Source organism: Geotrypetes seraphini, chromosome 5 (assembly GCF_902459505.1).
Source record: "Geotrypetes seraphini chromosome 5, aGeoSer1.1, whole genome shotgun sequence".
NCBI lineage: Eukaryota > Metazoa > Chordata > Amphibia > Gymnophiona > Dermophiidae > Geotrypetes > Geotrypetes seraphini.
Window position 1 is genome coordinate 110,427,863 of NC_047088.1, and position 17,563 is coordinate 110,445,425.

At 45.8% G+C, this 17,563-nt stretch overlaps 1 protein-coding gene across 6 annotated transcripts in view; it reads left to right on the forward strand.

Annotated features, from left to right (window-relative positions):
- Window positions 1-17,563, forward strand: part of SRRM2 (serine/arginine repetitive matrix 2) — a 549,687-nt gene that overhangs the window by 144,886 nt on the left and 387,238 nt on the right. For all 6 annotated transcript variants that reach the window (XM_033944768.1, XM_033944767.1, XM_033944764.1 and 3 more), the window contains exon 5: window positions 10,486-10,566. In XM_033944768.1, the coding sequence (XP_033800659.1) occupies window positions 10,486-10,566 (81 nt within the window). The remainder of the gene's footprint in view (window positions 1-10,485; window positions 10,567-17,563) is intronic.

A 17,563-nucleotide genomic window follows, 5' to 3' on the forward strand; every position in this document is an offset into this window, starting at 1 on the left:
TGCACTTCTGACTGCATCCAATATTTCTTTCTTTCTGCCTCCTACATGCTTCCATTCCCCAACCAACATCTATCTCTGTACCTCCATGAGTCCAACTTTTATTCCTCTCTCCTCTGCCATCATTGGCAACATGTCTCCCTGCTACAAAGGGAGTGTGGAAAGAGAGAGAGATCCAGGGTGCACATATACTCCCTCTACTGCCACATAACATTTCTCCCTCCTTTCCACCAGTCCAACATCTTTCTCTCTGCCTCCTGCATGCTTCCTCTCCTCCAGTCCTCATTCCCTCTCCCAAACAACATCTTTCTCTCTCCCTCTATGAGTTGGACTTTGTACTATCTGCCCTCTCCCCCTTCCCCTGAGTGTGACGTTTCTCCTTCCTTCCTTTCTTCCCTCCCCATCCATTTCTCACTCACTCGCTCAGTCTCTCTCTCCCTCTGAGTCCAACACTTTCTGCCTCCTGCACGCTTCTTCTCCGGACCTCATTCCTTTCCCCAAACAACATCTCTCTCTGTCCTTCCATGAGTCCTTTTCTTCCTTTCTCCTCTACCCTATTGGCAACAAGTCTCCCTCTCTCTTACTGTCCACCTGTCGAGAGATCCAGTCATCTCTCCCTCTACTGCAGTGGTCTCAAACTCAAACCCTTTGCAGGGCCACATTTTAGATTTGTAGGTACTTGGAGGGCCGTGGAAAAAAATACTTAATGTCATATTAAACAAATGACAATTCTGTATCGCTTAGTAGATTGGTATAGTCCTTACGAATGGGTTATATGCCTCACTGCTGCCAGCAGGTGGAGACTGAGCACAAACTTGTATATCTCCCTAGCAACTCAGTTGTCTCAGTCTACATCGCAGGTGGGTAAGACTAGATCGTCTCCCCTCAGTACTGTTGGAATTTTGTTTTGGACTCCTAGGTTCCCCTTTTGTGACGGATAGAACTTGGACGGGTCCTGTTTGGGAATCTGTCCGACCTCGGGGGTGTTGAACCTGGTGGGTCTTGTGCTGGGTCTCTCCCCCATCTTCCTCCACCTCCCCACATTTTTGTAGAGGTGCCTCAGCCGGTGGCCTGGCCCCCTGGTTGGTCAGCCCTCCATCTTTGAGAGCCGTGGAGTCTGTTCTGTAAGAAAAAAAAGACAGAATCCTGAAGTGTGCCGGTCTAAATGGCTCATTTCCCTTTAAAACTCCCTTTTTACTGTATTTTTTCATCTAACCGGCACTTTTCTTTCAGCTAGGGCGCTTTTCAGCACAATGAGCACTTTTAAAGGGAAAAAATGCTCATGGTTCTCCAGATGCGAGTAACTTGCGGCCGGCCTGTGCAAGTGTTGTGCAGTGGAGCAGTGGGGTAGCCTCATCAGCAGTGGATGCCGGTAGCCAGGGCACCCTGCCGCATGTACCTCGCGAGTCGGCTTTGGATCGTGGGGAAGCCCGGGCTTCCCCCAACACCCATGTGGAGGGTTCCCCAGGTGCCGACGGTCAGGGAAAAAAGGATTCCCTTGCTGCTGGAACGGCTGGAGATTCCCTTTTCGCGCCGGTCGGTGCCTCAGCGTCAGGAAAGTCCCAGGCTTTTCAGTTGTGGCAGGCCACAGGAGCTCCAAATTTGGCGGTTTCAGGACCAATTTCGGTGGGAACCTCCTCCTTCATCTCAGTTACCTCAGGTGACTTACCCCCTGTTCTGGAAATAAAGGAGCAAGGTATGGCAGGGGCTGATGGGGGTTTTCATCCTGAATTTATGTTAGCCCTTTGTAGAGCTTATGTGCTGGCGGCTGGAGGTTCCGTGTCCACTCGGGGGGGGGGGGGAGAGGGGGGGTTGCGCTGCCCCACACAGTGGCGGTTTTGCTCAAGCGTGAGATGGTAAAGATTGAATTGGATGCTTCTTATCTTTCAGATGCCATGTATAACCTCTTGCGAGCTTCTGCGAAGTCGGTGTTTGCAGTGGCAGCTTGCCATACCTTGTGGTTTTGCGCTTGGTCAGTGGACTCGGCGTCCAAAGCTAAGTTGACAGAGTTTCCTTTTAAGGGATCTTTCTTGTTTGGTGAGGACCTGGACAGGTTGATTCAGACTCTCACTGATTCTAAAGTGCCTCGTTTGCATGAGGATAGGCCTAGGCCACTGGCTCGAGGTGGCGCTGCTTGTGGGCGTGATTTCCGCCGTTTCTGCTCTGGTTGAGGGGCTGCCTCTTTTCAGTCTCCTGGGTTCTCTAGAGGCAGGTTCTTCCAGTGCATGCAGTCCTTTCGTGGGACCCTCCGGGGTGTTGATAGTGCCCCTACTGGGTCCTCTGCCACCCATCCTGCCCAATGACTCCTTGCTGACGCCCGTTTTGTTTCCAGTGGGCGCCCAGCTGAGGGATTTTTATCCAAAGTGGGCAAACAACACGTCCGATCAGTGGGTTCTGGATGTGATTCGGGACGGTTATGCTCTGGAGTTTACCTGTTCCTTGCCAGATTATTTTCTCGCTTCTCCCTCGCAGGTGGCGTGGAAGCAGCAGGCCTTTTGCCAGACCCTTCAAAGATTGTTGGATCTCCATGTGGTGGTTCCAGTTCCCCCGTGGGAGTGGAGCACAGATTGTACTTGATTTACTTTGTGGTGACAAAGAAAGAAGGGACCTTTCGGCCTATCCTGGATTTGAAGGGGGTCAACAGGACTCTTCACGTGCCTTCTTTCCACATGGAAACTCTGCGGTCTGTGATTCTGGCGGTTCAGCCGGGGGAGTTTCTGACCTCTCTAGATCTGACTGAGGACTACTTGCACATTCCTATTCGGCCTCCCATCATCGCTTCCTGCGCTTTGTGATCTTGGGGCAATATTATCAGTTCTGTGCACTTCCCTTTGCTCTGGCCACGGCTCCGTGGACGTTCACCAAGGTGACGGTGGTCATTGTGGCGGCGTTGCACAAAGAGGGCATTCTAGTTCATCCCTACCTGGTTGATTAGAGTGAAGTCATTACAGGAAAGCACCCGGGTCATGGAACAAGTGGTGGAGTTTTTCCAGTCGCTGGGATGGGTAGTCAACCTTGCCAAGAGCCGGCTTTCTCCCTCTCAGCACCTGGAGTATTTAGGCATGCTGTTCAACACTTCCTTGAGGAAGGTCTTCCTTCCGGAGGCCCGGGTGAGCAAATTGCAATCTCAGATTCACCTGCTTATGGCATCCCAGTGTCCTCGGGCGCAGGATTTCCTCCAAGTCTTGGGATCGATGGCAGCTTCCCTCGATGTAGTGAGGTGGTTGCAGGCCTACATGTGTCCTCTTCATTATGCTCTTCTTCGGAGGTGATCACTTCAGATGCACTTTCTGGATCACCCTGTTTCGCTTCCAGGCTTAGCTCGGGGCAGTCTTCGTTGGTGGCTCCAGATTCCCCATCTTATACAAGGGCGAGTCTGGATCAGCCGCAGTGGACAGTGCTACTCAAGGATCCCAGTCTTCTCGGTTGGGAAGCTTAATGTCTAGGTCACTCAGCTTAGGGCACCTGGTCCATGGAGGAGGCTTCTTGGCCGATCAATATCTGGGAGACCAGAGCCATCTGTCTAGCGTTGCTAGCCTTCCAGTCCTTTCTGATGGGCAAGACAGTCATGGTTCTGTCAGACAGTGCCACAGCGGTGGCCTATGTCAATCATCAGGGGGGCAGCAGGATTACTTTGGTGGCACAGGAAACGACTCTGCTCATGGTCTGGGCAGAGTCGCACCTTCCAGAAATATTAGCTTCCCATATAGCTGGAGTGGAGAATGTTTAAGCGGACTTCCTAAGTCGTCAAGTGCTAGTTCCTGGAGAGTGGTGTCTCAGCCCGGTGGCTTTTCAGTTGATAGTGCAGTCTTGGGGTTAGCCCCTCATGGACATGATAGCCACAAGTGTCAACGCCAAAACTCCCCGCTTCTTCAGTCGTCGCAGAGACGGTCAGGCCGAGGGCCTGGATGATATGCTTCAACCATGGCCAGTGGAGGGGCTGTTGTATGTGTTCCCTCCGTGGCCATTAGTGAGCAGAGTTCTTCTCCGCATAATTCACCATCCGGGCCTTGTGGTTCTGGTTGCTCTGGATTGGCCTTGACGACTGTGGTATGCGGATCTGGTGAGGCATCTGGTGGTGGATCCTCTTCCTCTGCCTCTCTTGGATGACCTTCTAACGCAGGGTCCCATTTCAATGTTCGATCCGGGTCCCTTTTGTTTTATGGCTTGGCTCTTGAAAGGGGTCACCTAGATAAGAATGGGTATTCAGGTAAAGTGATCTCAGCTCTCTTGGGGTTCTGGAGGCTTTCCACCTCTCGGGCTTATGTGAGGGAGTGGTGTTGATATGCGTTGAGTGGTCTCTTTTCGTGCTTCCCTACCTAATATCTAAGATGTCTTACTGGCTTGGTCTTCTTACCTAACATCTTAGATTTCTTACTGGCTTGGTCTTCTTTCCGGGTTCAGCTTGCAGCCTTGTCAGCCTTTCAGTCAGTGTTTGACAGCCATTCCTGATGTGATTCGCTTTTTGTGGGTGGCCAAGTTGCTCAAGCCTCCCGCATGACCCTCTGTTCCATTTTGGGATCTGAATCTGGTTCTGTCAGTTCCAGTGTGCCCTCCTTTTGAACCATTGGGCGACTGTTCTTTGAAGGACCTTACTCTTAAAGCGGTCTTCTTGGTGGCTATTACTTCATAAGAACATAAGAAGTTGCCTCCGCTGAGTCAGACCACAGGTCCATCCTGCCCAGCGGTCCGCTCCCGCGGCGGCCCATCAAGCCCATTGCCTGAGCAGTGGACTATATCTATCTATACCCCTCAATCCCCTTTTCTTCTAGGAATCTATCCAAACCTTCTTTGAAACCATTTAATGTGTTCCTGTGTACCACAGCCTCTGGAAGCGCGTTCCATGTATCCACCACCCTCTGAGTGAAGAAGAACTTCCTAGCGTTTGTTCTAAACCTGTCCCCTTTCAATTTCTCCGAGTGCCCCCTTGTACTTGTGTTGCCCCATAATTTGAAAAATCTGTCACTGTCTACTTTTTCTATGCCCTTCAGGATCTTGAAGGTTTCTATCATGTCTCCTCTAAGTCTCCGCTTTTCCAGGGAGAAAAGTCCTAGCTGCTTTAATCTGTCGGTATATGGGAGATTTTCCATTCCCTTTATCAGTTTAGTCGCTCTTCTCTGTACTCCCTCAAGTACCGCCATGTCCTTCTTGAGGTATGGCGACCAGTACTGGACACAGTACTCCAGATGCGGCCGCACCATTGCACGATACAGCGGCATGATGACTTCCCTCGTCCTGGTCGTGATACCCTTCTTAATGATACCCAACATTATGTTTGCTTCAGCTAGACGTGTTTCTGAGCTTCAGTCTTTCTCTTGTAGGGCTCCCTTTTTGGAGTTTTCTAGGGAGAGGGTTGTCTTTGAGGTCTGTTCCTTCCTTTCTTCCGAGCAGAGACAGCTCTACAAGTTGGATGTCAGTTGGGTCCTTCGCTCTTATGTGCAGAGGACCCAGGAGACCAGGAAATCAGATCATCTCTTTGTCCTTCTAGCGGGTCCTCGTAAGGTGGATGGCGCTTCTAAGGTTACTATTGCGCGCTGGATCAAGGAAACTATTGCTTCTGCTTATCTTCTGACGATGAAGCCTGTTCCAGAATTTCTTAAGGCTCTTTCCACTAGGGGTTAGGCAGCTTTTTGGCCTGAATCTTCTCTGGTGCTCTAGTGGATATTTGCAAGGTTGCAATTTGGTCTTCTCTGCATTCCTTTGTAGGACACTACTGTGTGGATGTTCAAACACCTCGGGACACAGTATTCGGTGAATGTGTTCTGGTGTCGGTCCTTCGGGGGTCTCACCCTTAATGGTTATTACTTTGGTACATCCCATTCGTAAGGACTATACCAGTCTACCAAGCGATACAGAAGGAGAAATTAAGTTCTTACCTCCTAATTTTCTTTCTGTTAGCTTGTAGACTGGTATAGTCCCCACTCCCCCATCTGTTTTTGTGTGCGGTGATTGTGGGTTTTTGTTTTGCTCACGTGCAGATTTTGTTTTTTCTGCAGGTTCTACAATTTTTTTAGGGCCAGGGAAAAGTAAGAACAGCAGCTAAGGCTCAGCTGGTAAACTGTGGGGATGTTTTCTATACCAGGATTAAGTTCTACACATGTTCAACCGTAGTTTATAAGTATTTGTTGTTTTTTTTTCCACTCCTGTACGGAGTTTGCTATACTGTTTTCAGTTGAAGTCTTTTCTAGGTTCTGCTTAGCTATTCGGCATACTGAATTGCTAGGGAGATTCTAGCCTGATATACAAGTTTGTGGTCAGTCTCCACCTGCTGGTAGCAGTGAGGCATATAACCCATTCGTAAGGACTATACCAGCCTACAAGCTAACAGAAAGAAAATTAGCAGGTAAGAACCTATTTTCTCCTTTGGCATGAGGTAAAATTCTTTATAGTTTATAAATCTTCCCCCCCACTCGAAGGCCTGCATGTTCCCCCTTTCTTTGCAGCGTCCTCCAGCTTCCCCCTTGCCTCCCTGTCTTAGTTTCATCTAATTACCGCAGCCTGCAGAGAGGATCGCCGGTGCTGTAACGTTCCTTGCAGGCTGTCATCGGCCTCCGTAGCACGTTCCCTCTGCTACAGTCCCACCCCTCCTCTGATGTTAGGGACAGGATCGCGGCAGAGGGAACATGCTGCTAAGGATGCTGGCAGCCTGCAAGGATCGCTACAGCATTGGCAATCCTCTCTGCGGACTACGGTAATTATCTGAAGGTAAGAGCGGGAGGCCAGAGGGGAAGCCGGAGGACGCTGCAAAGAGCGGGCAGCACTAGTGTACAGACTGCGGGTCGCATAATAGTACCTTGTGGGTCACGAGTTTGAGATCACTGCTCTACTGTCACATCCAACATTTCTCCCTCTCTCATCTCCTGGATCATGTGCAGCATTTTTTACCACTGCCTACCAGCCCCATGCCCATTTCTCCTATCAAGTTTCAAGTTTTATTATAAATTTGATTGATCGCTTATTCAACATTCTAAGCGATATACACATCAATAAAATTACAAACATTTTAGGGAGCAACACCCCTCTCCAGGATAATGCCACGTCTCTCTCTCACATCACTGTCTAATATTCCTCCCCTTTGCAGTTCCCTTCAATCTGTTCCTCTGTTCCTTTTTCACCACCATATCCAACATTTTTCCCTCTCATCCTTCTCTCCTCTATGCATCTTCCTTTCCCTGTGTGCCACCGTCTTTCTCTCTCACGCACTCATACCTAACAATTCTCCTTTTCTATTCCCTCCCTTCTACATCCTAAGTTAGTGCCCCCTTCCTCCCTCTCTTCTGTCCCATGTTCATGTCCCCTCCCTTCCATCTGTGTTGAGTTTGTGCCCACTCCCCCTCCTTCATGTAAGTAGCTGCCCGTTTGTCGAAGCCGCCGCTACCTCCAGGGATCCTGCCTGCCTGCTGCCAGAGATCCCTCCCTCCCTGCCCATCTCTTCCCCCCGGAGCCGACCCAGTGCTTATTCGAGCCGTACTCGCTCATGTCTGCTACAGGGACAGCACAAGCAGCGATTCACGCTGCATGTGGCTGACCCACAAGCCTTCCCGACGTCAACTCTGACGTCGGAGAGAAGGTTTCTGGGTCAGGTACTTACGTGCAGTGTGTGAATCGCTGCGTGCGTCGTCCATGCAAGCAGTGCTATTGAAGACCGAAGGAGCGAGTGTGGTTCGAAGAGGACAGAGAATGCAGGCAAAGATTGTCAGAAGCGTCTTCAGTGGTGGGGGGTGGGCAGGAATGTGGGATTCCCGGTGGTAGCAGCCACCTGTATGGATGGGCGAGAAAGGTAGGGGAGGGTCATTAAGGTGGGCAGACTAGATGGGCCGTGGCCCTTATCTGCCGTCTATTTCTATGTTTCTATGAATTGGAGGCCAGTCCGTGTACCCCCAACAAGCTGCCCACTTATTGAGAAACCCTGCCCTAACATACGACCTGGACCGCACTAAACCTCCCAGCTCTTTGTGTTTTGTGACCCTAACAGACTTGGGGTTCCTGTTACCAAGAGAACCATTTCTATTGGCTAGTGGATTGTATCTCCTTCGTGTATACTCCAGGTTGTGCTGACTCTGCAGGGCTGTATAATAGCCCACAGTGTATGAGTTATGGTTGCCTTGGTAGCTCATTTATTTTCCTTTATTAAGCATTTCTGCAAAGCATCTACTTGGTCTTAAATCCATACTAGAGAGCTGCACGGGAACGGGGATGACGGGAATCCCGCGGGGATCCCGCGGGTTCCCCCTTTGGGTCACGGGGATCCCGTGGGGACGCCCCCTAGGGTCGCGGGGATCCCGTGGGTACGCCTCCGAGGGTCGCGGGGTTCCTGCGGGGTTGGATCGCAGCGGGGTTGGTCGAGCCGCGAGGGTAGTCTCCTTCTCCTTACCTGCCCTGTTGCAGCACACAGCCGAACGGAAATCTTCCCGATGTCAGCGCTGACGTCGGAGGGAGGGCTTAAGCAAAGCCCTCCCTTCCTCCGACGTCAGCGCTGACATCAGGAAGACTTCCGGTCGGTTGTGTGCGGCAGGGCAGGTAGGGAGAAGGCAATGGCGAACGAAAGAGGGGGGAGGGGGCGGTCCGCCCCGAAGAATGTGCACAGCCGGTCAGGTCCTCTGATCGACCGACAACAGGCCCGGCCGACAAATCTTCCTGCCCTGTAGCCGCGAATCTAAATTACCTCTTACAGCAGCTTCACTACTCCAGCTGCTGTAAGAAGGTAATTTAGATTCGCGGCTACAGGACAGAGAGATTTGTCCAACCGGGCCTGTTCTGTTGTCGGTCCGGTGCAAAAGCGCCACAAAGGTGGAGGCAGGGAGGGAGGAAAAGTGGAGTGGAGAAGAAAAGACGCTTAAGGGGGGAGAAGGCCGCTGAAAGCACTGGGGAAGACAAAGGGGTGGAAAAGAACGCTGAAAGGACATGGGGCAAACGGGAGGAAGGGGGGGGGGGAGGACCCTGAAAGCACTGGGGAAGACAGAGGGGGGAGAAGGCCGCTGAAAGGACATGGGGAAGGCAGAGGGGGGAGACAGGACATGGGGAAGATGGTGGGGGAGAAGGACACTGAAAGGAAATGGGGAAGAAGGAATGGGAAGAAGACGCTGGCAGGGAAGAAGACAGAGGTGCCAGACTATGGGGGGAGCGGAGGGAAAAAGATGGGTGCCAGACCAATTTGGGAGAGGGGAGAAAGGGAGAGGCACAGTAACAGAGCAAATGGAAGACACAGAGAGAAGAGAGGCAGTGGATGGAAGGAATTGAATGAGAACATGAAGAAAGCAGAAACCAGGCAATAAAGGTAGGAAAAAAATTCTTTTTTTTTTTTTTTTTTGCTTAAGGATAAAGTAGTATATTAGTTGTGTTGATAAAAATTTATAAACATTAGAGGCTCTGGTAGAAACCCGTTTACAAAGTATGTATTCTTCCCAATTAATATTTCCAAATTAATAAAGTCTTTTTGCTTATTTTTAAATGGGTTTCTACCAGAGCCTTTAATTCAGTAGCATAATTAAATGAAATAACTATTTCTGTAGTTTATAGGGACGGGCGGGGACGTAGGGGATTCCTTGCAGGGACGGGCGGGGACGGAGGGGATTCCTCACGGGGACGGGTGGGGACGGAGGGATTCCTCGCGGGGACGGGTGGGGACGGGTGGGAGTCTTCACGGGGACGGGTGGGGACGGGTGGGACTTTGGCGGGGACGGGTGGGATTTCTGTCCCCGCGCAACTCTCTAATCCATACCTTCACCTCTCACTATTTAGAGCAAACTTTTAGGAGAGACAGTTGGTTTGGACAAGCAGATCTACAAAATCTTTTTATTTCCTAAACACCAACTATCTCTCCAACTCTTTTGCCAGAATCATGTTGATACATCCTTTATTATATTCAAATCTATGATCCTGGGAACTTGGCAGTCCCACATGTGAAAATATATTTCCTGCTTGTCCTTGGAGAAAGTGAAAATACTTACCTTTAGCAGGTATTCTCCAAGGACTGCAGGCATATATTTTCACAACCTGCTCACCTCCCCTAGTTGGCCTCTTAGCTTTGTTAACTGAACTGTAATAATAATAATAATAGGTCCCACAAGCCAACGTCAGGTGAGAAGGCACTGACATGCGCTCAGTTTGGGCACAGTGCACTTGGTAATGTCTGTACTGGGTTCATTGGATGACTTCACTTGTGTGAGAATATATGCCTGCTGTCCTCAGAACACCTTGTACAGGTAAACATATATTGTTGGATATATAGGTAAAGTTTAGGTGTACTTACAATTGGAGTATATCATGGTTCTGCTCCAATTCCTCCTATGAGAGTATCATGGTGTGTTCAGCAGTTGGTGGTTTTGGGTTTTTTTTTTTAAAGATGGGATGTACAGAGAAAAATGGAACATACCTAGCAGACTTTAGGAAGTTTTATATTGTAGCTTCTGTTATTCTTTGATATGGTAGCAAGTACAAAACCAATATTGGTAAATTTCACACTTTAAATTGTCCTTTTTTTTACAGTGTGGCAGAAGATTTGGGCAGCTCCCGCTCCCCCTCCCCTGTTAAGCAGAAAAAAAAGAAGAAAAAGAAGGACCGAGGGAGGTAAATGAGGGTTTTTTGTTTTTGTAACCCATTGTTTAGAGAGGAGAGATTGTTTAGAGTGTGTTGAGAAACATAGATGGTGGGAGTGTTCTTTTTCTTTTATATGGTTTTGTGCCTTAGACTAGACGCGAAGCAAGGAAAGAGGGCTTTCTCTTTAAATACTGTTGATCTTAATTTTTGTAAGTAACTAGTATATGAAGTCTACACACACAGGTGATTCTGGACAGAACCCCAAGTCAGATACTTGGAAAGGTTTCCATAACTCTGTTATTGTCACTTTGTTATTGTTTGCAGGGTCTCCTACTGTTTCACTTGGCCCACAGTACTTGGTAGATATATTTTTTTTCTGGTTGTAGCAGCATAGCGGTTCTGCTTTTAAAAGTTGTATTTTCTAAATGACAGTCTTCAGCTCAGTTTCCTGCCATTTTCTATTCTTCCTAGCTTCATCAGTTAGTTTTTAAAATTGTTTTGAATTTGCTTGATGGCAGTTCTGAGAGTTGTGCCCTTTTCTACTAGCAGATTGAGGTAGAAAACTGAGTTTTCCAGTGATAACCACCAATAAATAGGCTAGTGCCTCCTTGAACATTACAGTATTACACCTCCAGGAGGTGGTAAAGTTATTGAGGCTGGTGCAGCAGGTCTCTGTCCTAGCTCCCCAGTGCACAGGTTAAGGCCCACATTCTGTGGTTAATCCTAATGTCTGCTCAATGCAAGGCCCTAGAGCCAAAGGTGGCCATTGGGGACCTTTTGGCCAACCTTTGCAGACAAACACTTTTCTATTTCCCTGCCCTCCCAACTTCACAAGTCCACCATCCCTCCCTGCCTGCCTGCCAGTATACCCAATGCTCTTATGAATGATCATCTTCCCTGCATTGATTTAGCCAGTCGGTCTTTGTTCAACCCCAGGGATTTTTCCTCTGAGTGTCCCTCCATGCGACAACAGGAAGTTGCTGTAGAGGAAAGGCCCTGGGGTTAGCCAGAGAGAGCCTGGCTGGATCACTGCTGTGAAGACCATCAATCATGTGTATTAAGAGCATTGGGTGTACAGGAGATAGGCAGGCAGAGAGGAATGCTGTACTCTCACAGTGGGGAGGGAAAGAAGGATGGGAAAGCGAAAGAAAGATCAGCCTGAACTGAACAGAAGGAGAGGAAGTAGTGAGATGTTGCACTCAGGAAGAACCTGAACGAATGATGCCGGAGCAATGTGGGAAGGGCAGTGCGGCTGCTTACTGCAGGATGCAGATGAAAAGGACAGGAAAACCTGTAAAGGGGGGTGGGAAGGTGATTACTGAGGGATACAGGTGAAAAGAAGGAAAGAGCGGACAACTTGGATGTGAGCAGCAAAGAGATAGATGGGGAGAGAGCATAGGTTCAGAAGCATAGAGGGGCATCGCTAGATGTGAGGACCAGACAGGGATACAGAGGAGTGATGGATGCAAGGGAAGCAAAGAGAGGGAAGAGATAGATGGAGAGGAAGGAAAGAGAAGGAGCACCATATAGATGGAGGGAGAAGAGAGATGCATATGTATGGAGGGGAGGAGAAGAGAGATGCACATGGATGGAGGGGGGGAGAAGAGAGGTGCACATGGATGAAGGAAAGGAGAAAAGAGAGGAGAGGTGCATATGGATGGAGGGGAGAAGATAGAGGCAGAAAAATGGAAGAAAGCTTGACTATAGGTGAATGTGGGCAAAAAGTGAAGGAGAGAAAAGAAACAGCAAATAGGAAGCAGAGTTAAGAGCACAGACAGAAGGAGGTATAAATAGAAACTGAGAATAAGATGATCAGAAAAATAAAATCACCAGACAATAAAGGTAGGAAATATTATTTTATTTTCAATTCACTGATTTAAAATATGTTGGTTTTGAGAATTTACATCTGTCTTTGATTTATACTGTTCTGGAAGAAATCCATTTCTTTCTATTTCTGTTTCTCCGAAAATTGAGAAATATAATCTCGGAGAGGGCAGAAGCTTGGAAGGTCTTGAGCACACTCAAGGCCCTGCACTGGCCCAGCAGAGAATATCTGCTTCAGCCCCGACATGCGTATCGTAAATACACAGTGCCTGTCTGGTGAGGGAGGAGGTAGACAGCAGCGTCGATCATTTTGAGTGTGGTAGGAAGGAGAGCAGCTCTGTGGTCTTTTGAGGGGTGGGGGGTGGTTAGAGTCAAGGATAGCAGCGCTGGTAATTCCCGGGGGTGGGAATTGAGCTGGAGGTTAGTAGCATCAAAGGGAGTGGGGAGTCGAATATAAACAGAGATCCCTATTTTTAGTCCATTTTTGGGGAGGCCAAAAATCTGTTTACAATACTTCCCCTGTACTAAAGTTGGGCCTCACCAATCAAGAGCTGCTTTGACACGCAGCTCCTGATTGGTAAGGCCTAACTTTAGTACAGGAAGAGGCGGTCGGAGCATACAGCGAGTGATTTCCTTCACTCGCCGGCACTCCGGCTGCCCTCTCTTGCCTCTTCTGCCCGGTCAGAAAATACCGCGAATGACAAGAACTGCGAATTAGCGGGGGAGCACTGTATATTCAAGTATACTGTATATGGTAGCTTTCCTGGGCCGTATCTGGCACCAAGATGCTGACGCTGCAGCTGTATTGGATTTTCCAATTTTATCTTAAAAACCTCTATTTGCCTCAAAACTTTTCTTTTTTTTTTTTTTTTTTATACTTCTTTATTCATTTTTCCATCACTCAACTTTACAATTTTATACAATATATTATACACAATCACTTGTACATTCTTACCCATATATCTTATCAAGTTGTAAAATATCCCACCCCATCCCCCCCATTTCTATATTTCAATTTTCTCATATTCTAACTCTTTCATTATATATTCAATCAATCTTGTAAAGGTGCCAAATCATTTGAATATTCCATTAATGGCCCCCATATCTTTTTTAAATTCTTGTAATTCCCATTCTGTAATGCAATAGCTTTTTCCATTCTATATATATATATATATATATATATATATCTAATATAATAAAATGCTAGGCCGCGCATGTGCACTAAAAAAAATGTGTTCCCTGATCCGTCCCGAAAACACGAGTGCGCATGCGCGCGTTTTACGTCATCACCTACTCTCCACCTTGCGCCACCAATCACTGTCATCACCTGCTCTCTACCTCGCGCCACCGATCACTCCTCCTGCACTATGCCACGCCAGGCATGTCCGCAACCGGCCTCGAGCTCCTGGGGGCCGGCGGCGTGAGCCGCCCGGCGGTGCAGTGCTGAGGTCCCGCCTCCGCCCTACACGGCGCCGCCAGACCCGGCCCTACACTGAGATCCGCGATCGGGTTGCCATGGAAACCCCGCCACAGCCTCGCGGCTAGGTAGGGGGACAACAATCGCGCTTATGTTCAAGCCGCCGCCATGACTCCTCTCTCGAACCGCACCAGGATCGAGAGAGGAGCTGCGGCGGGGGCTTGAGCATAAGCGCCATTGTTGTCCCCCTACCTAGCAGGCGGCCTTCCTCACCCGGCCCCACCGTTCCTTCCCTTCAGTTCAGGTCCGCCTATGTCAGATTTATAATTTTTATTCATTTTCAAATTTTACATAAAGTGTACAAAATATTGAAATACAATTAATGAATACACAATATCACTTTTATATCTAATACATATTATTCTAAATATATTTTTATCCCTTCTCCCTCCCCCCACCCTTCTAGTATTTTCCAATCATATATTACATATTGTATATCATATTATATCATATTGTGTAAAAGTTGTTTTCATTACCCTCCCCTTCATGTGTGTCACAAAGAAGATATTGAAAAGAAGAAAAGAAGAAGAGAAATCCTACTAATTATTCATTACAATATTTTGTCAATGGCCCCCATATTTTTATAAATTTAGTATATGTCCCTCTTTGTATTGCTATTGCTCTTTCCATTTTGAATATATGACATATCGTGTTCCACCAAAATGTATAATTTAGGTTACTATAATTCTTCCAATTGTTAGTTATATGTTGAATGGCAACCCCTGTCATGACTAATAAAAGTTTGTTATTTTCTGGTGAAATTTGACTTTTTTTCCTCATCATCATTCCAAATAGCACTGTATCATATGATATTGCTATATGATTTTCCATCAATTTATTAATTTGTGGCCAAATTGCATTCCAAAAACTTTTAATGTAGGGACAATGATATAGTAAATGATCCAACGTCCCAGGTTCCAGACTACAGTGCCAGCATCTATTAGACCTGGAACTATCTAATTTTTGCAAACGTGTAGGGGTCCAAAAAGCTCTATGTAATAAAAAGAACCAAGTTTGTCTCATAGATGCTGACACTGTACATCTCATTCTCCAAGACCAAATTAGTGGCCATTGAGATGCATTAATTTGATGCTTAATCTCAATGCTCCAAATGTCTCTTAGACCATTTTTTGGTTTTTTATTCAAATATCCAGATATTAATTTATACCACAATGCGGCTTGATGCCCTAGGAAGTCTGCTTGAAAACATAAGAACTTTAAACTATATTGATTATTCAATGTTTTCCATTCAGGGAACCCAACCTGAATGGCCTGCTTCAATTGCAACCATTTAAAACTTTGTGTTTTACTAAGACCAAATCTATGTTGCAATTGTGAAAATTCCAGCAGTTTACCTTCTGAAATAACATCATCTAGAGATCTAATGCCTGCAATAATCCAGTTCTTCCAAAGGATTTGAGCTCCGCCAATTTTGATCTTGGAGTTTATCCATAAAGATTGATTAGTTGATTTGTTTATTGGGATAGGTGTTAATTTACTTATATACCTCAACGTTTTCCAAGTATCCATTAATATTTTATTTTCTCTGTATCTTCTAGGTATGTTAATACTTGGAAGATGAACTAAATTTAGGGGAAACATAAGGCGCCATTCCAAATACAACCAATCTGGTGCATTATCTATAAGTTCTGGGAGGATCCAATACATACCTTGACGTAGAATATAGGCTTGATGGTACCTATAGAAATTTGGAAAATTTACCCCTCCCTCCTTAATTGATTTTTGCAAAGTTACTAAAGCTATTCTAGGTGTTTTACCAAGCCAAAGAAATTTTGTTAAAATGCTATTAAGCTTTTTATAAAAGGACCCCTGAAAATAAATAGGTATCGTGGACACTTGGAATGCGCTACCGGAGGAAGTGATTAGGCAGAGTACTGTACAGGGATTCAAACAGAGACTGGACGGATTCCTGAAGGATAAAAGGATCGTGGGATACTGAGAAAGCTAACCAGAAAATAAATATAGAATCCCAACCAGGTCGTGCATGTGCAAGACCGGAGGGCTAGGACTTTGATGGGAAGATAGGACTCAATAGGAAACCAAGGTGGCATGGGGGCCCCTTCTGGTGATTTAGACAGGTCATGACCTGTTTGGGCCGCCGCGGGAGCGGACTGCTGGGCAGGATGGACCTGTGGTCTGACCCGGCGGAGGCACTGATTATGTTCTTATCATACTCATTTGGTAACAAACTACAGGCAACATCATCATTTTAATAGTTTGAACTCTCCCCCACCAAGAAATATGTAAAGGGTTCCATTGCTCACACAATTCCGTAACTTTTTTTAATACAAATTTTTCATTCTCTTTTACGGTATCTTCAATTGTATTTTTAACTTGAATGCCAAGATATTTAAATCCTTCTTCTTTTCATATAAACGGAAAAGCGTCAATTAATCCTTTTACACAATGAACATTTAAAGGTATAATTTCAGATTTATTCCAATTAATTTTATAACCTGAAAATTTGCCAAACATATCAATTAATTCCAATAGACAAGATAAGGTAGACTCTGGATTCCTCAAATAAAGTAAAATATCATCCGCATAAGCCGAAATTTTATATTCCATATCAGAATATGGAATACCCTGTATCCCCCTTGCTTGCTGTATTGCTAACAATAAGGGTTCTAATACAACATCAAATAACAAAGGAGATAAAGGACAACCTTGTCTAACTCCCCTCTGCAATTGAAAACCATCAGATATCATATTATTAATATTTAATCTTGCAATCGGTAAGCTATACAAAGTTTTTACCATTTGTATAAATCCAGAACCTATACCAAACCATTCTAAAGCCTGATACATAAAATTCCATTCTACCCTATCAAACGCTTTTTCTGCATCCAATGAAACTGTAAAAGCCGGTTCATCCATTTTTTTTTGATAAATTTAACATATGAAACAATAATCTAGAGTTGTTAGAGGAATGTCTTTTAGCAACGAAACCCGTCTGATGCGTGTCTATAATATGTGGGAGAGCTTTGGCTAATCTCAAAGCCAAAATTTTCGCCAAAAGTTTATTATCCACATTTATTAAAGATATAGGCCTTTAGTTTGAAACCAAAGTAGGATCTTTATTTGGCTTAGGCAAAACAATTACTATTGATTCAGCCATAGTACCTTTAATATCACCTTTTATAAGTTGTGTCTGATATAAATTTAGTAAATATGGGGAAAGGACATTTTGAAATGTTTTATAAAATTCTACTGTATAACCATCACCACCTGGAGCGGATCCAACTCTAAGAGATCTCAACGCTGTTTCTAATTCTTTTAATGATATAGGTTCATCTAAACTCCGTTTTATATGATCAGGAATCTTAGGTCCATTAATAGAATCTAAAAAATTTTTACCATCTTTTTGTCTCTCCAAATAAGGCTCGGAAGAATACAGGTCCTTATAAAATTTTAGAAATTGTTTTAAAATTATATTTGTTTGATTTGTTATTATACCATTATCATCTTTTATCCCATTTATATTAGTTCTTCTTTTTTTTGCTTTAAGATAATTTGCCAATAATCTTCCCGCCTTATTAGAATTTCCATAATACACTGCTTGCTTGGAAAACAAATCTCTTCTTATCATTTTGAAGTTAATTCATTATATTTACCTTTTGCTTTCAAAAGAGCTTGCAAAACCTCATGTTCCCATTTACTTAAACAATTTAGCTTCTAATATTTTAATTTCTTTTTCTAGTTCTA